This window comes from Pleuronectes platessa, chromosome 7, assembly GCF_947347685.1.
Source record: "Pleuronectes platessa chromosome 7, fPlePla1.1, whole genome shotgun sequence".
In the NCBI taxonomy this organism is placed as follows: domain Eukaryota; kingdom Metazoa; phylum Chordata; class Actinopteri; order Pleuronectiformes; family Pleuronectidae; genus Pleuronectes; species Pleuronectes platessa.
In genome coordinates this window covers 10,511,425-10,531,832 of record NC_070632.1, presented here as the reverse complement: position 1 = coordinate 10,531,832, position 20,408 = coordinate 10,511,425, and the positions used below count along the sequence as shown (strand labels likewise).

At 45.2% G+C, this 20,408-nt stretch overlaps 1 protein-coding gene across 1 annotated transcript in view; it reads left to right on the top strand.

The window, feature by feature from the left end:
- Positions 1-20,085, top strand: part of LOC128443924 (membrane-associated guanylate kinase, WW and PDZ domain-containing protein 2) — a 71,629-nt gene extending 51,544 nt beyond the window's left edge. The window contains exons 10-22 of the mRNA XM_053426151.1: positions 2,232-2,758; positions 3,964-4,129; positions 9,644-9,675; positions 10,760-10,952; positions 11,056-11,171; positions 11,604-11,796; positions 12,290-12,529; positions 13,189-13,374; positions 13,798-14,113; positions 14,738-14,957; positions 15,259-15,402; positions 15,924-16,062; positions 17,004-20,085. Coding sequence (XP_053282126.1) covers positions 2,232-2,758; positions 3,964-4,129; positions 9,644-9,675; positions 10,760-10,952; positions 11,056-11,171; positions 11,604-11,796; positions 12,290-12,529; positions 13,189-13,374; positions 13,798-14,113; positions 14,738-14,957; positions 15,259-15,402; positions 15,924-16,062; positions 17,004-17,698 — 3,167 coding nt within the window. The 3' untranslated portion in view covers positions 17,699-20,085. The remainder of the gene's footprint in view (positions 1-2,231; positions 2,759-3,963; positions 4,130-9,643; positions 9,676-10,759; positions 10,953-11,055; positions 11,172-11,603; positions 11,797-12,289; positions 12,530-13,188; positions 13,375-13,797; positions 14,114-14,737; positions 14,958-15,258; positions 15,403-15,923; positions 16,063-17,003) is intronic.
- Positions 20,086-20,408: the final 323 nt, after the last annotated feature.

The following is a 20,408-nucleotide window of genomic DNA, read 5'->3' as shown; positions in this document are numbered from 1 at the left end:
CATGAAAAACCTTTTTATAATAAAACTTCTAAACCTCTTCTTACAGCTGATGTTTTTGTTGCAATGGTTTTCTCTTCAATCATTGTTCACCATTTTGAATCTTTTAGAGATACAACGCAACGCAGAGTTGTTTAAATCCCCTGAAAATTATTTATGTCATCAATGTTCACAAAATTGCAGCGATACTCACGAAGCAAATGAGAAACCGAGTGGTAGAGGTTTCAGTTTCCCCTCAAACATCTACTCCTCTTGAAAGGGGACATCATTGGCCCTCGGTGGCATATTTGGGATGCCCTATGTTAGTGCCTGTAGCACCGTGTGTCCCAGACAAGGACTCCAGTTTCTCAGCGCACTCTCTGCCCTCTGTCAGTGCACCACAACACTCTGCGTCTGTTAAAGAGAATGAGAGGAGCTCATTTGTTGGGCCCTGACTGATTCCAGACTGTCGCCACACAACAGCTGCTTCATTAGGAGAATCATTTCTGCTTTTGTCGTGACACTGCAGCTGCACCGTCGGTCACAGAATCATCCAAAAACATGTCATACAGCGGTACAGCAGCGCCACTGAACTGTCCCATGTTTGTATTTGTACTTTGATTCCTAAAACCAAACGTCCTTTAATATCCGAACCGCGGTAATACGGTCTAACATGGCTCACCTCTCGGTAGGAGGGTGAGGGAACCTGCTTTTTCTGGAGGGTTACGAGTGGATCCCTGCAACAAACCAGCATGTTTTCATAAACAACATCCTCGAGACGGACATCAGATCCAAACCTGCACATTTACTGTATATTTGCACGTTAAAGTCACAGTAAGTTGGAGTCTCATAAGCTAGGAGGATTTGCTTGATGAGGCTTTTTACCTGTTCCTCTGAGAACCACTTGGCCCTTTGTCTGGCACGACTGGTGTCTACACTGCTCATTTAGAGCTAATTTCAGAAATGGGAATTCTCCGCTTCTCTGAGCTTTTATGTCTCTTCCCTTTGTCTATTCGTTTCTCTTCTTTATCTGGAGTCCATCTCTTTCCATTTTATCTCCATCTCTCTTTGTCTATCTGCCTCACCCTTTATTATGCTTTCTTATCTAACCACGTGATCTGACACTTCCCCCTGCTTCCAGCCTCAATATATTTTCATCTCCCTTCTCTTTCTACCTCTTTAGTTTTTCTCTCTTCATCCCTCTATCCTGGTCTGTCAGCCCCTCTCTCTGTCTCTGTTCTGATTTGTCTCTCTCTCTCTCTCTCTCTCTCGCTCTCTCTCTCTCTTGCTCCTCTCTGCTCTGTGACATTCGTGTTACGCACATTCCCACTCACACACAGGCGTAGTCACACTGCCACATACGGGCACTCGCTGGCTGAGATTAGCTGGCCTGTTTGAGCTGTGCGGCATTGCTCTCAGGGATTGTGTAGGATTGTGCGTGTGACATGTCAGGGTGTGTGTTTGTCTGTGTGCACGTGCCCACGTGGAGTGTGTGCGTATCTGCATGTGCGAAAGAGTGTGCCTCCCAAAACTGTGAAATAGAGGATTTGAGGCAGCTGCATTTGTCATGGGGCTGTGACTTTAAAGCAGAAATCCATAACTTTCCGCACATTCAAACTACAGCAGAGATGACAGAGTATCTGGTGTCGCATTTGTGAAGTTCTTTCACCTCGCTGTGATTGGTTTGCGAGAAAAATGTCAACGGGGAACCAGTGAAAGTGAATAGAAATGTACGATTTAGTGAAGTGATGGCTTTAGACTGCCAGACAGCGCGGGTGGGACCTGACAGATCAAACTTTTCTTACACACAAAGATCAAAAACGTTCTCACCGCCAGATCTTTAGAAAATGCATCATCCTAATGCGTTGTGACTGTGCAGCTCCATGCACATATTTGAGCTGTTAATGATGAGAGGGTCTCTGTTAATGGCTGTGTGCACCAGATGGTTGTCACAGTCTCAGAGACGCTGACCCCGTCTCGCCTCACCTCTCCGTCTCACACCTACACTTGCAGATCGCCTGCAGTGGCCATGAACGGTTATTATATTCCTGTGTGATACCGGAGAGGGACAGTGTGTTTCCTCCGTGCTGCTGCCCTCGTGTCCGGCTGCCGCAGAGACATGACATTTATGGCAACAGGAAGTGACAAGTTGTATTTTTGCGGCACAGAATGTTTACGCACACGAACCACTGAGAGCAGATGATGAGGTCTGTGTCACGTGGTGTGACTTTGTCCTTGCTCTCGTTCCTCCTCAGGTGACGTCATCGTCTACATCAATGACATCTGTGTGCTCGGCACCACGCACGCCGACGTGGTCAAACTGTTTCAGTCGGTGCCGATTGGTCAGAGTGTGACCCTTGTGCTCTGTCGAGGATATCCTCTGCCTTTCGACCCAGAGGACCCCAATGCAGCCGCGAGCGCCTCCCTGACACCCATTGGCCTGGAGCACCGCCCCCTGGTGGTGAACGGCCGCGGCAGCTACGACCCGTACCTGGAGTATCTGTCCCTGAGCTCCCAGCTGCCCCCGCAGGCTCTGGCCCAGGCTGGGCATCACCCCGGGGACACGCATCTAGACGGCTCCTCCCTGCCGCCCACCACGCCCGGCTCAGCCTCGGCGCTCACGCCTCACGAAGACAACGTGTCCATGGCCTCCTCGGGAACTGCAGGGGTTGCCGGGGCAACTGCACAAGGGGCAGAGCTGCTGACGGTTACTATGGTGAAAGGAGCGGAAGGATTTGGGTTCACTATTGCTGACAGTCCCACTGGTCAACGAGTGAAACAGGTGACGTACCAGGGACTGTTCTTTCACTGAGTAGACTCTGATTAGAGCAGAAATAAGAGGCTTTAGAAGTGTTTGAATTGTAATTGTATTTCACTGTCTGTGTCTCAGGATGTGAGCAGTTGGATCTCAGTCATCAGATTATCTCAGTATTTGAGTTGAGTTATACATTCAACTTGTGGCAGAGTTAAAACAGCAGGTCAAGGCAAATTGAATCAGCCAATGCAACTCAGAAGAAAGAGATAATATGAAAATCTGTTCCGCTTGTGTTGGATTTGCTTGCTACTGCCACTGTGATGAATGAAGACTTTACTGAAGAAGAAACACTATTGAGAAATTGGTAAATTCACATTTTTCTGCAGAAATGGAAGCAAATGAATCCTTGTAAGTTGAAACAAACAATTCCTACAGGTGTCCCCGACTTTGATGGCTCCAAAACTCTGCCTGTACAAAGTCAGTGTTGGAACAAACTGTTTTTATATCCTATAGACAATAGTGCACTGCAAGTATATATAAGTAAGCTGACTTGGGATAAAGTGAACAGAAGGGGAAAGAAAGAGACCTGTAAGGGCAAAACATGCATTGAACATCTGTTTAATTTTTCATAAATATTTGTTGATGCATTTTAGGCAGAAAACCACGAGTCATGTTCGGCTGCATAATGAAGATCCATGTCTTTATAATTTATGTGCGTTCATTGCAGAAACACTGAGACATTACCCTGGGGAAAGTGTTCTTATATTTGACCAGTGGTGCATAGAATAAAAACTCCTAACCTGTGTACTTGTAGTCCCGGCAGTGAAGAACAGATAAGCTTCATTGTCCCAGATGCTATTTCTCATCCCTGTTGTATTTACTTATGTAGCCACATAAAAACTGAACATCTGTCTTAACACATAATTGCTTTATGTTCGACATTCAAGACTTATTATTCTTTAAACAAATAAAAACTCTGCTTACCGGAGTAAAGTAATTGCACTTTAAAGTATCTTGAATGAATGATTGGTCCTATAAACCTTTAATCAGTATAACGTTTCTTGATTGATTTTTGAACCAGTTAATATCATTTAAAATAAAATGGCTTTATGAACCAACCATAGATAACTGGTTTGCAGAATGAAAATGATTCATTAATATCTCTCAGCACAAATTAGATCAGAGCAGATGAAATTGACTGTGGGTGGACACGTGGTGCTCCTGTGCTGCAGGTGCTGGACCCGGGCTCACAGGCAGCGTCGGGCCTGATAGAGGGAGACCTGATCCTGGAGGTGAACCAGCAGCCGGTGGCCTCAGCTGGACACGGGCGAGTGGTGGAGATGCTGAAAGAGTGTCCTGTGGGAGCAGAGGCCACGCTCCTGATACAGAGAGGAACAGGTGAGAGAGAGGAACTGTTCCCTTCTTTCTTTTCTCTTTGTTTGTCTCCTTGGTTGTTATTTTATACACTTCCAGTACAACTTCACTCTTTTCCGTTCATCATTCAGGAGGGAGACAAGGAAGCCTAAACATTTTACGTAATAAAATCTGGGGTAATTTACTCTAAAGTATTGGAAAATAATGTAAATTGATACTTGTATTGATGGATAAAGCCATTTGCATTGTTTTGGGGGATATATAGTGACTGCGAATGACTTTTTATTATTATTTTAATTAGTTATTCTACTCTGTGAGATATTTATTTTAAATTTTGCCAAAGTTCTGAATCAAAAGTTCAGATTTTAAATTGAAGGCTTGGGTCCAAAGTTTTCTTTCTATATGTGACTCGCACAGATTCATATATTTCTGAACACAACTCATTTTTCCAAAACAGTCAAATAGTTTTATTGGCTTTAATAGACTCTGGCATACAAATAACCAACAGTGCAGGTTCACTGTTCAGCAATAAAATGGGCTTCTATATCTCCTGATATTCTGTACGTTGTTCCCACATTTACAAACTAGAACCACTTCTCAGTCACATCGTCAAAATGTAAAGTCACAATATTTACTGAACAGACGTCCCACTGTAATCTGTGTTGCTGTGGATGTTCCTCCTGTCCACTCTCATGTTCCACATTGGGCTTGTGCTTTCACATGTACTGATGGATTTAGCCATTTCCAATCAATTACATCCAGTTTATTAGCTACTACCTACTCAGTTTTACTGTTGGATGATCACCTCATGCTCACTGATAAACTTGTGGTGGACTTTTGAGGAGGCCTGAGCTGATGTTGTTTCAGTCAGGCGTCTCAATGACGAGCTGACTCACAGGCAGTTTGACATAAATAAGGACTTTTTATTGAAGTGTGACTAATGCAAAACCACTGTAGTGGAGTCCAGGAATAAAAAGGTTCACACAAACCCATTTAGTACCTGCTGACACTCCTTGATCTATATTTGTCATTAGCTGTGGTAAAAATAATTACAGTACGATTAATGTCAGAGTGCATGTGGCTTTTCTGCACCTTTTGAAAGACCAGAATAAAAGTTGGAAAACATAAAGAAGGGTCCAGTGCAGAGCGACTGTCCAGCTAAATATAATCTGACTTCGGAATTGAAATCTAGTTGGTGGAGATCTTCAACCCCAGCTGCAGCTTTACAGGAGCGAGTCGAGTGGAGCTGACAGTCAGAGAGATCCTGATTATGATCATTTTGAAAACCTGCTCTATTTTTGAACACTTTCATGTAATTTTATTCAAGTCTCCAGGTGACATTTTATTTTTGGAATATTTAACAGTTTTGAAGGTAGAAGAAGAATTTTGCCTGAGGAAAAACTGCACAACTTATCATATTACGTCTTGAAATAACAATAGGATTTACTCAAAAGTTTATCAATTCTGGATTGTTGTATCGACAAAACGTTTCTGTATTTTGGTAGAGAGAAATATTAAACTTCAATTTTTACCTTGTGGGAAAATTGGATCATTACAGCAGCAAGCAGCCCTGGATACTATTACTACTAGAATTTTGAAAACATTGTCTTATTTAGTGCATTCCATATGTGCTGAGTCATGCAGAGAATACACAAAGAATGCAAAGCAGATGTCTTAGTGACTGTTGCGTGTGTGATACCATGTTTTCTCCCGTGCAGCTTTATCCCCAACATGTCATTTATCTTTTCTATTGAAGCTTGAATATGGGGAAGTGTTTTATCATAAAGCAGCTGAACATGTAAGAGGCAGTGGAGCTCTGGGATGAGAGGCAGCATCACCAGTGCTGTGGGGAAAGCAGTTACATTCCCACTGGAGCCACTCCTGCTCAAAACAAATGAGAGTGTCTCACTGGCAAACTGAGCTGGTTGGCATGATGCTGTTTGGCTTTATGTACCAACTGAAATCTGAATTCTGAAATGATGAAGCTTTGATTATAAAAAAAAGTATTTTTACAGTTTTCTGAGTACAAATGGTCAGTTATGATGAGATTCTGGATCACGCACAGTTTCTGCCAAAAAGCTCCAAACGTACATTTAAATGATTCATTAATATCTTTGATTCCTCTGGAACATTCTCACATGGTACCACTGTTTCAACTTAAACCTGAAAAATATATTTTTGATTGCTCTCAGTTTAAGCCCTTCGTGTATTAAACTGAGAGTGAAAAAGGGAACTTCAGGTCCAGGGTTTTTCCATAATGCTTCAGGTCCAATCTCTGTAACAAACCGCTGCACATACACAAGCTGCTCCTCGCCACCTGCAGTTTTCTCCTGCACACGTTCAGCTTTTTACTTTCCTCTTGAAATGAATGAGGCAGAAGACCACATACCCTGGGTCTGAGAATATAAATCAAAATGGAGTTTTTTAAAGTACCTGAAAAGGGGAATGAGAAAAGATTTCACAGTGGGGAAGTTTTAAGTGCAGGGTTCTTGTAATATTGCCAGAGCGCCATGGAGTGTGGCCATTTCCCCACTTCGACTATTTCCTGTGAGCTTGGCCACCTGCAAGGAAGTTAAATTGCACACGTGAAAGTTGTATTTGTTTGACATGTGCTCTCGCTCTAAAAAGTGTTCTGGTCACAGGGTGAAACATGACTTGATAATTACTTATAGGCTGCGTGAACTGCTGAGCCCATGGGCATCTGGCAAACACCTACACACACACACACACACACACACAGAGAGAGAACTCGACCTGTGGTGATTTATCACTAAGATGTGAGTCCAGAGAGTCTAACACTGTCTCTTGTTTGGCCTTTTAAAAAGACAAAGTTCACAGTTTCACCTTTTGCTGTCCACGAGCCGCCCGGCAGCTCTTTGTCAAGTTTTCATTCTCATTTTGTCGTTTCACTTTTTAGTTTTCCAGGAGAGTTCCTTTGCACCGTTTCTGAGATGATTACATAGCAATAGGGAAGAATTATAGATCAGCTTTTCCATTTATGAGTTATAGTTAATTAGGAATGAAGGAAATCAGTCTCATGTGCGTCTCAGGTTGAATTAATTGAAGTCTGACAGTGATTTTTATTGCAGTGCAGATGTGAGAAACAATGGAGACAATAGCTCTTAGTGATGTTGGTACAATATCAACATGTATTGGAGATGAACTGGCAAAGTGCTGCTTTATGCAAGTGAATTGATTGTGTTCTGCATGTTGTTTAGTGAGTTATTCAATCACCTTATTACGTTAAAACTGAGTGTGATAAGCAGCACAAATGACTCAAGTGTTTGCTGCAGGAATATAAAAATAATACATTGTGCGCTTGTGTGCGTGCCTGGCATGTTTGTGTGTGTTGGCAGTGAGCAGCAGTGAATCTTATGTCCGCAGAGCAAACATCTGCCACCTGGTGGTTAACCTTTGCAAAGGCACACACATGTTTCCCTGTCAGATACGCCATTCAAATAGGAAGCTGAAATCAGTGCTATCTGTCAAACAAATCAAGACAGAGGTCCCACAGGGGCTATCGGCCTGACCCACCAGGAACCTCTCTGGCTCTGTGTGTGTGACTTTCTCCTCCTTGTAGGGGGGAAGAGGATAAGGTCCCCTTCTCTGACTCATATATGCAAAATATCAGGAAGGAGTAGGAGCCTGTTTGTGTTTGCAGATGCAGGATATCTTTGCAGAATTCAGGGAGCACACATGACTGCAGATATGTGACTGGGAGCATTGGTTCTTTGTGTTACAGACAAGGTGTTAGACTTCTGCTGAATGTGTGACTATGTGTGTGTGTGTGTGTGTGTGTGTGTGTTTGTCTCTGTGTCTGACTGCTCCGCTGTAGCGTGGGCTCTCTGCCAGAGTTCCACTGAGCTCTGGTCGTGTTCACAGCTCCTTCCCGACATCCCAATTTGAAGTAGAGCCAACCACAGGCTGGAGACATTTTGCTCAACCAATAAGGATGCAGATCATGGCAACAAAGAAAAGGTTGTCTGGCTGCACGAGCCAATCAGGCGGATCTGAAGGCCTTCCAGAACTCAGCAGGCTAGTCTGTGACTGCGGCCTGCCAGACTGCCTGACCACTGAGAGAGAGAGAGAGAGAGAGAGAGAGAGAGAGAGAGAGAGAGAGAGAGAGAGAGAGAGAGAGAGAGAGAGAGAGAGAGAGAGAGAGAGAGAGAGAGAGAGAGAGAGACGGCACATGAAACCTGTCTATCAGTCATTCATTTGTAATTCATCAGCGTGCATACGAGAGCACTACACATCCGGCACATATGTCAATGAACTAGATTAGCATTTAAATTAAGCTTTAATGCATCCATAAGGATGACGCTCCTCTTTAGTATGAGTGGACAATTGCCTGGTGGCTCCCACTCATTCCAGTGTGTCATTAAGGAATGTTTCATGAGAATGAGTTATTAGAATTCCTCAGCAGTGTCCCTGAAGGCCTGTATTCCCTGCAGAATCCGGTTATTACTCCCAACTTCCCCTCAGAGCGCTCCCTCTGCTGCTGCCACGGTGCTCAATCAGTTCAGCACCACAGACAGCTCTCCTCAAACCTTCCTGGCAGTAACAGACAGGAGGAGTTTTATTTCTCTCTGCTTTTGATTATAATTACCCGGTAGTTATAATTAATTGAGTGGAGGGCTAAGGTTAAAAAGTGTGAAAAAACTTTGAAGTTACAGTTAAACGGTGTGGGGACTGGCAGAGATGAATTTACTTTTCATTTTATCTTCTCATGGACTGGAAGTGATGTGTCATATGTCATCTTCCTCAAATCTCCCGTGGCTGGCTGATTTCTGGGCCGTCGCCAAGTGCCAATCTCCCACATCTAAAAGAGCAGGCAGATGTCGTTTGTGAGACTTCCATAGATATATTGAATCCATTCCTCACAAATCTTATAAACTAAATTTTATATATCTGGATTCCCCCCAAGGATAATTTACAAGCGTCTGTTAAAAGATTCATCGGCGGTGCAGCGGGAGTCTTGTGCATGATGAATGTCTGTATGTGTTTCTATCCACATGTGTAAAGATTCAGACTTCATGTTTACACACGAGGCCGCCTTCGCATGTTTCCCCCCTTCACGTCTAACTGGGTCTCAGCAGCATACATGTAATGAATGTCTTTGATTCAGTGGAATCACAGGGGAGCCGTGCTGATGAGATTGTTGCATAGTGCTCCCTGCTTTCTACATGCAGATAAAATATGACCTACACAGATAAGTGTTTGTGTGCGTGTGTGAGTGCGTGTGTGTGGGGGAGGGGGGGTCCTTGTTTTTGCCTGCAGCTAATGATGTAATTATGTTGAAAACAAATGCAACGACCAAAACCCGTTCAGGAAAAGTTACACAAAGTCAAAACAGAAGAATATGAAACTGAGTATTTTAACAACTCGCATTCGCAGAAACCTTTTCACAAACTGTAGCTTCCATTACACATGTTTTTGTTTGTATAATTCTAATTGTCTGTATTTTTGTGTTTGATAAGGCACAGACGGATCGTTGGCGTTTGCTCTCTTTCATCTGTGTTTTCTTTCTTCCTCCCTCAGGCCACATCTCTCCATGGAAGGCGTCCAAACAGGTACAATGATTGAACCAAATGTGCGTCCGCGTGCTCGCTGTATGTCCATTGTGTGTTGGTCCGTGTGTGTTTGTCTGTGTGTGATTCGTTTTTCGAAGCCAGGAAGAGAAATAACAGTTGATAGGATCGTTGTTGTTGCCTCGGAGGCATTTGTCTTCTGCTTTATTGTAAAATGAACCAGTCTCTCCTGACCTGAGCTCATTGGTTCGATCACATCAGATCCAGCCAGATGGGAAAAAGCTCCTCAGATTCACACTCACACTGCAGCTGTTACCACTCGTACCATCAGCAATCATTCATGATATTAGTCAGAATATGCCGACATGAAGAATCTCATCTCATCTCAGTGAGTAAATAAAGTTTAATTACAAACAGATTACCCAGACGCCTGTTTCAACAGATGGGTCTTTTGCTGGTTTTTTTTACAGAATCCACATAATCGTCAGACCTTCGGGGCAAAATGTTCCACAGTTTAGGTTCTACGGCGTCAAAAACTCCAGTGCCATGATTCTTAAAGTGTGTGGGCGGGAACAAGTGCATTAGCTTAGTGGACCTAGGAGAGCACGCTGATGAGTGAGGAGGGTGAAGTAGAGCAGCCACAAAATGCAGGAGCTTGACTGTAAAGCCCTCTGTATGTAAGAGTGAGTTTAAATTGTTAAAAGGGAAGTAAATTCATTATTAAATCTGCCTTAAAAAGCTGTTTTACTTTATTGCAACTTCCACTCATATGAAAAGCTTGAAAAGGAGATCACAGTGTATGTTGATCATTCTACAGCTGATTCAAGAAGTGACACATGAAGCTCCATCGTGCACAGCCGCCCCAAAGTGATCCAATACTACACAGATTAGACTGGTCCATTAGAACGCAGTATTCCATTGTTCAAGTGGGAGGTGGCGTCAGATTCCAACTCTCATTTTCATGTCTTGTTCTTGAAGTGTCACATTTTAACCAGTTGTAGCCTGTGTTGGAATAGATGGGGATTAGGGTTCTTCTGCTCACCTCCATGAACTGAAGAACAGGCGTGTTGGGTCACGGTGAACATGGGATCCCATACCTTCAATTAAACATCTCTCGTTCCTGTAGTTGACAGACCAGTGGGACCCACATGGCAGCCCCCAGGCGAGCTTGTCCGGTCAGCTCTTGCCGCCTGGCACTTCGTTCCCGAACCAGCCGCAGCACCGCACCTCTGTGCCGGATTCAACCGAAGGCTTCGACCTCAGCAAACCTGACCCTTATGACCTTTATGAGAAGTCGAGAGCCATCTACGAGAGCCGACGTGAGTATAGACCCTTTAGATCATGGTAGAGGGAGCTACTGTCACGTCACACACATAGTAGAGGATGGAATTAAATGTAAATGTCTGCCTCTCCGCGTGCCAGGTCCAGAGTATGAGGAGGTGGAGGTGCACCTGCTGAGGGAGAAGACCGGGTTCGGCTTCCGTATCCTGGGGGGAGACGAGGCCGTGCAGGCTGTGAGTCCGGACGCCCGTGACAAGGCTCGTATGGGACGGGCTGGACCACACACATTTTTGACCTCATACACACAAACCTGCACTTAACCTCATCTCACACTCTTCATCCAGTTACAGCTCACACAACAGACATGACATCCATCCACACACACACACACACACACACACACACACACGCATACACACACGCATACACCCACCCTCTAACTGCTCAGTACCTCCCATACTGAAGTAACGCCTTGCCAACGTGTGCAAGTGTCCACCAGCATGCAAACTGTGATACATGGAGAATATGGCTGCAGAATCTTTGGAAAGTGAAAAAAAAAAAAAAAGTTCCACTCATCCAAAACGACTTTAAGAAGCTCGATAAAGAAACGTGTGTGTGATTTCCCCGCGTCTCTGTCTCGTCCCCCCTCGTCGTCCTCTATGCTGCTAACATCGATTGTCTTTAAACAGATTGTGATCGGCGCCATCATAGAGAACACGCCCGCCGAGCGCGATGGGCGGCTGCAACCCGGGGACGAGCTCATCTCTGTGGATAAAAACGTGGTTGCTGGGAAACCGCACAAATACGTGATAGACCTGATGCATGCGGCTGCTCGCAACGGTCAAGTCAGCTTGACCGTGAGGAGGAGAGTGCAAATGCCCGGTGAGGACAAGTTTGATCTGTTTATTTTGTTTGTTCTTTTTCTTTTTCTTTTTCACACTTTACGAAGCCTGGAGAACATGCTGCACATTTCACTGGCATCGAGTGGAAGAAGACGACTTGGACAGGACACACATGCTGACAGTCTGTGTGTGGGATCTGCGTGTTCTTCTCACCCACACACATTTTCTGCAGACGTAGATCACACGTCTATCCTTTATTCGCTGGGAGCAGAGTAGCTGCCTCTGTGGTTTGGGTCGTTAAGTGTAATACAACAGTGATGTCATGTGGCAGACACATGCAGACTTAGACCTCTACAGAGAGTCCCAGCTGCAGGTGCAGAGGTGTGCAGACCTGGAATTCCTCCGGTGGCTACATCTTGAGCTGCTTTTAAAAAATGAATAAATAGCCTCTGGGAGTGAACTGATTGTGTTTTACAGTAGCACAGAGGCTGCCCTCACTCGTCCTCTCCCCTCTCACGCCTCCTCTCCTCCAGGTGAACTGTGTCCTGTGAACGGCCGCAGCCCCGGCTCAGTGTCGACACAACACAGCTCCCCACGCAGCGACGCCGCCTCGGCCTCGGGCCCTCCAGCCATCGTTGCCCCCGCTGCCACCTCTCCTCCAGAGGGATCCGGGCTGCAAACCAGTGATGTGGTGATTCACCGCAAGGAGAACGAGGGCTTCGGCTTCGTCATCATCAGCTCCCTGAACAGACCGGAGAACGCCGCTGTCATCAGTGAGTTGCCTAAAGCTAAAGATTAAATCCTAATGACCAACGATCCTGAGGGAATGACATGATGTCTCTGTCGGTCGTATATTTGAGAAACCGTTAAATATTAAACATTTATTAAAAGCACTTATAGGAGATCAGATTGTTTTTTTCTACTCCGAGTAAAACAGAAGTACAAATCTAATATTCATTGTGTCTGCTTTACTAATAACCAGTGGGCTCCGGGTCCCCTACCAATTTATTTACTCGAGCAGTGTTTCTTATCCCAGTCAATAGATAGAGAACTTGCAGTAGCCGAGGTCTATTTATTTAGTCCCATATTGATCTTAATTCAAAGCAAAGTAAGTGTTACTAGTGTTAAATGCGTCTTTGTGTGGTTACACTAAGAGCTGCTGTCTTTAAACAGATTGTGGGATTCTGGAGTCGATTTGGAGGAATACACACATCTATCAAACACAGAGAATATTGATATGAATTTTCAGTTTTCTGTAACTATTCTTGGCAATAAAAGATATTAAGATAAAATATAAAGGTTTGTGATAGAGCTTCATTAAACATATTTGTATATCTGTAGAAAAACTGTTGCTTTAAAACTGACTCTGACTAAACTGACTGTATAAACTGTTTCCACATCTTTCCTTCCCCTCGTTTCTGTCTGTCTCCAGCTGTGCCTCATAAAATAGGACGAATCATCGAGGGCAGCCCGGCAGACCGCTGCGGGAAGCTGAAGGTGGGCGACCGGATCCTGGCTGTGAACGGACAGTCCATCATCAGCATGCCTCACGCAGACATCGTCAAGCTCATCAAAGACGCTGGGCTAACGGTCACGCTGCACATCATTCCAGAGGAGGGTGAGTGTCTGAGGGTTTGTCAATGGGAGTTTTTAATGGCTGCTTGTTTAGGTTTGTATTTGTACTCGAAGATGAAAACCCGCTGAAGTCAGTAAACAGGATGTATTTTATTTTGTTTGGTCAAGGTGAAACTTTATGTGAAATATTCTGACGCGACAAAAAGCCAAAGCAAACTCGAATGTTTCAGTAAGAGCAACCATTTTTTCAACCTTGACTAATGACATTGAGAAACTATCAAATGCTCTGATTGCGTATTTTATAACAAGCTTTCTTCAGCAGGTAACTCAGTCATTTGATCAAATATATTGCTACAAAACAAAAATTCCTGAGCATCTCTTTCAGATTTGTCTACATCTCTCCACCTTCAGAGGCTGATATGTTCCACCGAGGATGAACTCTTGTCTGACTCTCTTTCTCTCACAGGTTCTCATTCTGGCCCCGGCTCAGAGAAGCAGAGCCCCATGACCCAGAAACACAGCCCTCAGACCCAGCCCAGCCCTGTAGCCCTGCCAAGCCAAGGAAGCATCCAGCCCAGCCAAACGGCTCCCCAGCCGGGCCAGACGGCCATGCAGCCAGGTCAGGCACCTGTCCAGTCCGGCCAGACACTCACTCAGACGGGTCAAGCGGTGACGGGCCCTCCTGCACCCGCAGCCTCCCAGCCCCCACCAGCTGGATCCCAGCAGAGCCCGGTCAGCCAGCCCTCCGGCCTCCCTCCACAGCTCTACCTCCACGACGGCAGGTAAGACGGATGATGTTGTCGGTATCCAGCAGGAGCGTTTTGTGAGATTTGCTAAACAGTTCTGTGTCTTGAAGGAGGCTTTAAAGGTGACCGACATCCAGCGGTGTGTAGAGATGAGAGCGAGCCGTCTTTTGTCCGACTCTCAGTCTCAGGCTGGTTTCAACTTTGTTGCGTAACGCCACTTAGCTCTTACAGTGTCAGTGAATAATTTACTGAAGGTACCTCTTCTATAATGCAGGAACCCAGCGATCAGGCCCAGTTCCGTGTCAAAACTCTGAAAGTGCAAGTGCATGTGAGTCAGATCACGACACTGAGAGCAGCACTCCCAGCGCTCTGGATTTGTGCTCGTTTTACAAGTGGGACCTTGATAAAAGTCTCAAAACACAGAGTGATATCTCCATCCTCCCGCTGATGAGCCTCGTCGCCTGCACACGCTCACTGATCCTTATGCCCTCGTCCCTCTTGTGGCAAGCTGAACTGTGAGCGTGTACATATCTACGAGATGTCCTGGGGGTGTGAGGTTGAGTTCAGAGGGACAGTCAGGTCCAGTGTGTAGCTTTAAAACAGCGCCGCCATCATGGCACAAACCTCTCCTCTCATTTAGCTCTGTTTTTACCCTCACAGGTCAGAGGTAAAAGCCAGACAGGATGTCAAACCTGACTTCCGCCATCCTCCGTTCACTGATTACAGGCAACCTCCGGTAGATTACCGCCATCCGCCGGTTACCGATTATCGACAGCCTCCCACCCTGGACTATCGACACCCGCCGGGTCTGCTGGACTTTAGACCACATCCTGCCGCAGCACAGTTCCCCCTGGGGCTCCCTGCTGACTTCAGACCCCAGGTACAGCTTCGCCAACAACCGTCTTATCTAATCACCACTATGCCGATGGAGGGGTGGGTGAAATGTTTGAGTCCACAAAACACTTCACCCACCTCTCCATCGGCCTAGGGGTGAGTAGATAAAGAGTGAATTTTCACTTTTGGGTGAACTATCCCTTTAAGCTGACACTGTTTTAAGCAGGAAGTCTACACACCTGTGTGCACACAGTGGGGAGCGTGCCTGAGATCCTTCTTTTCTCCATGGTCACATACTGTCATTTGCTCTAGGTGTTGTTGCATGCGCTGTGCGTTTTGTTCCGCAGGACTACGACTACTTCACAGTGGAGCTGGAGAAATGTGCCAAAGGTTTCGGCTTCAGTATCCGCGGAGGTAGAGAGTACAAGATGGACCTGTTTGTGTTGCGCCTTGCTGAAGACGGTCCTGCCATACGTAATGGAAGGATGAGGGTGAGGAGATGAAGATGAGACCAGACATTTATAAAGTTAAAATGCTCTTTGGGAGATGATTACCGTTGGTTTGATATGAAGATGTGAAGTGTAATAATCCAGTCACTCACATGAGAATGCGTCTAAGTTTGTAAATCTTGACTTCTGACAAAAATAAAATCACACATGTCCTCGTGTTATATTTAAGTAGATTTAAAGTTGGTGTAAAAGTATAACACTAAGCATTCAATCTCAATAAGTATTTTTACCTTTTAAAAACACATCTGTTGTTCCTCTGCTCTGTATCTGTAATTCAGATATTTATTTTTACTGTCTGTCCTTCTCTCCCTCTTGACTTACATGCTAGAGAAGGAAGAGAATAAGTGCATGTGAACCAGGTGACAGAGTAACCCTCCGCTCACCCTCTGTAACTTCTGTCTAAGTGTATTTCCCGGTTGCTCCAGTGGTTGTGTTGAACAGACGTATTTTGGACGAGCACAGTTTGACAGACTCCGGCCGTGCCCTCTGTGTGTGTCCTTCAGGTGGGGGATCAGATCATAGAGATTAACGGGGACAGCACTCGAGACATGACTCATGCCCGAGCCATTGAACTCATCAAGGCGGGAGGCCGGCGGGTCAGGCTGCTGTTAAAGAGAGGCACGGGACAGGTGCCAGATTATGGTGAGTCCCCCCCCCCCCCCCCCCCCCCCCCGGACAGAAACAGACGTCTCCGAATGTCCAAACTTTTCTTCTCTGTCTCTGTCTCTAGTCCCTGAACTGATCACTGTTTTTAACCAGAACTGCTTTTTTCTTGCAAATGCTAAATATTCTCAAGAGCATATTAACAACATGTATTAATATCGTTGTGCATTTTTACTCCTCTTCTATTCTGTCATCTGAATTAAAACTTTTCTTTATGTTGAAAAAAAAAATGGATCAAACACTAGAATAACAACCTGCTCTCTAGCCCCTCTGCTTTAAGTTTAATGATTGGTATAGGCTTTTACTTGCCTTCCCTCAGGAATGGTACCTCCCAACCTCTCCATGTGCATGAAAGGTGACACACTAAGCTCCCCCTATTTCTTCCTAATGGGCCACTCTAAAGACACGGTTTGTGAAAAACTGCACGTCTCCCTCTCCATACTGTCTAATCTGTGTGCTCGGTGGATTTACTCGAGGCATGCATTCATGTGTGCATGAGTGTACGCATGAGATAAACAGCAGACGTATGTGTGTGTGTGTTGTTTGTGCTGTCGTGCAATATTACAAGAAGTGACCCTCTCCAGTTGAAATTGCATCTTCCTGAAGAGGGCAGTGAGGATAAGTCTGTCACATGACATTATAATATTATAAAGAAGTCCCGTCACACACGTCTGTATGTGTAGATGTGGTGTTTGCAGTGGGTGTAACAAATCACGTGGTCAGCAGCTAAATGAAATGTAATGTAATGCATGCAGGTTTCTCAGGTTTATCAGGATGTGTTGTGTCACTGTGTTATTATGTACATCTTTCTTTCTTCTCCTCCTCTCCTCTCTCTTTTCTCTCTCTATGCACGTGCATGCTGGTCCCATCCCTCTTTTTCATCTCAGTGCAGCTGACTGTGTTCTGTTCCCGCCCAGCAGACTCTACCAACCCCTGGGATTCCCTTTCTACAGCCCACTCTGCCCTGCAGGAAGTGACCCTTGAGCCCCACCCGATTCCATTGCTCTCATCCCATCCAGCCTCAGCCCCAGACTCCCCCCATCAACTCCTCCTAGAGGCCACAGTGTGCATGGCAGAGAAAGCTCCACAGCTGACAGACCACTGCTCCATTAGAGGGGCTACAGGTGGCAGGTCCACCCAGCAGAGGGGCATCATCAGGGGGCAGGGAGCCCCTCAGGGGTCTGGAGAGGTGGACGGTGGACTGGTTGACAGACAGCCTCGGGCTTTGCCTCATAAAGCTGTCCTGGGGAGGGCCGTCGAAAGAAGAGAGAGGCCGAAGGAGACGTGCTCCCCCTGCTGTGAGAGAAAGGGCCTGCACACACAGGCCATGAGCACTGTCTGGCCCTGGGACACATATGTGAGTGTGAATTCAAACGGAGCCTCTCTGGCAAGTGGAGATGGACACGTCAACCTCCAGGAGAGGCCGGTGTCTCGAGGTCTGTACCTCAGAGAAGAGGAGAGGGCCGGTGGTCACAGTGGGCTCTGCTGCCCCTCGAAAACTGTGGAGGATCCTCCTGCGAGGAGTGCAGCGGCCTCCCCCGGACCCTGGAACATTCCTGGGTCTGATAAACTGCCTGGCACGCTGAGGTCCTGGACCTCCACTGTTAGCAGGTAGAAAGGATCTAGCTGGTTTGAACTGGATCACACTGTCTGGCTCCTCATTCAGTTCACCATCAGATATCTTAGACAACTGTAAATCTCCCTCGCTCCCTCGTTCTGTTCTGTTTTCTTCTCCATTTACTTCTAAAATCATATTTTGTTTTGTTCTTACCAGATGATTATTACACCCGCCACCTTAAAAACAGAGAAATGTTCACAGCTATTGTGACATAGAGTATAAACCCTGATGGACTCGGTATGAAGACATTTTAGACCCTCGGAGGCCAGAGTTGATGTTCTGATCCCAGACGGAGAGACTCAGATGTCTGAGTTAACATACTTTAACCGCTCAACGGAATCTGGTTCACATCGGTTAGTGCAACATAACCTCATACGGAAAAAGGTTGGTCTCCGGAGAGAGACATATGTGCAGCCAAGAGGTTTACTCGTGCTCCATTTTTCTCTGTGCAGTGGCAAGAAATGAGACGACAAATGTGTCAGATGGAGGAAGTGACACTGAAACTCCTGGAGGACATGGCACTGACCCATGTGGTTAACCCGACATATGTCAAGATCTCACACGCCTACCGATATATCATATACTGTAAATGTAAAGATGTGATAAATATGTACATTTGGTAAACTCCAAAACAAACCTGTCGGTGTTTTTTAAGGCAGTGTTGTAGTTAGAAAAAAAGATAAAAAACACAGGACAGTATTTTAGGATCAATAGTTCCGCGGCCTCGTCTATGACTACATATCAAAGACTGTGAGAGTCACCAAACCGCTGAGGGAGGCAGTGGTCGTGTGCATGGATGTAAAACCACCATGTCGTAACACAGGGACTCACATGTCTTCTAGAGGTAGAACATCGGGAGGACATCCTCTGTGGAGCTGAACAGTCTCATGTGAGACAGACATCTTCTTCTTCTTTTTTTTTCTTCATTAAACTCAACTTCTGGGTGACTGACGACAGTTGGCTTAGTAAGAACTCATCATACTGTTCTGAGTGATGTACACAACACGATCACAAGTCAACCATGCAGTCATTGTGCAGAATTTCGAAGCTGTGCTGTCTTCATTTGATGCTCAACAGGAAAGAAGAAAAAAAAAACTGTCCCGTCTATAATTCCCATTTCTATGCCTTTTACTGTGCTAAGTGCACCACATCACTGTGGGAGAGGGGCATCGGTGCGGGGAGGAGGAGGCCGATGGTTACGAGGTGGGGCGGAGTGCCTTACTCAAACTAATGCAGAGCTGTAGGGATTTGTTTTGTTCTGGGAACTGAATGCAAAACAGATGTTAGTGACCACGCACACACATATCAGCAGCCCGTTGAGTTGTGGGGCCTGTTTCCTTCGGACTTAACACCGAGCAGTATCTGCAGTTATCTTGATGCACTCTCAGCTTTATAGCGAATCAAAGTCTACGATTGCCCTCGTCCCCCCCTGGTGTCGAGAGAGGGGAAACGATGTAGCCTGTAGCATTACACCCTCGTCTTGGAGAGTAAACCTGGGAGAGTCGAGCCGTGAACGTTATTCCAGACAGGGTTATTATCTAAGTGGACCCTGGTTTCGGTTGTGTGTTAATTTCAGCTTTATTTGTCTGTTCCACACACACACACACACACAAGCGCAGGAAGCGGCGATTTTCCGTGAAACATACATTTATCGAGTCGAAGGCATGCTGCTATTAAACCACAGATCAAGTCACCATCCTCCTGCTTTTATCTCCATTTTGATATTGTTCGTTTGCTCTCATTCAAAATCGACCACCACCGTTTTTGAGTACTGAAGGAAATATAAGTTTAAAAGAAGAAACATAAGCATTGTTAAAAGTGGGATTGAATGACGACAGATCCGAGCCGTTTGCGTTTGGATCTGGAACTCGAGCACGACCCTGTGCGTAAAGAGTCGTCCCAGTGTCTTCTGGGTAAAAAGTCCTCTGGATGTTGGTGAGCTGACTGGACAGGGTGAATACACCTGTGGTTCAGGTTAGCGATTAGCATGGGACCAGCCATGAGGCCGTAGGAAGGTGTTCAGTGTATGTAGGTGAGAGATTATGTCATCCAGCCCCCCCCCCCCCCCTCCCCCCCTGCCTGCTGTGAGTGATTTTGTAAACAGAAACAAAACAAAAAAATGCTTTATCTGAACCCGTGAAGGATGGCACGTTCATAAATCCCCATTGAGATCAAGTATAACTGTGTAGTGTTAATTGTGTACTATTCACCTTGTACAGCTGTATTCCTACAAATATGGTTTACTGTATCATTGATACTGTAGTTTCAAAGACGTGAACAACTATTTTTATGAAATGCGACAGTACTGATATATTACATTTTGCTAAAAAATAAAAAAACTTGTTTACTGAAAGATATTCTGAAATACTGTCAAATAAACTCTTGACATGGTGTAAAATACTATTCTCTGGCTGTTGTTTTACTTCATAACCTCTGAAACAATAAGTCAATAGATTAATCAATTAATGGGGAAAGTGTTAAATTCTATTTCCAGCTTCTCAAATGTGAATATTCACACATTCAACATCAGTTTTCACTTCCAGATTTTTACATTATCACTAATGTTTGATGATATGATGGCAGGTGAGGGATAAATAACGAAATATTAAAATTGTATTTGCTTTATAGCTACACTGTTGCTCACCTAGAACTCTAGATCAGATGTAAATATCAGGAAATTAAAGTTGGTGTTTTGATATTAAAACCA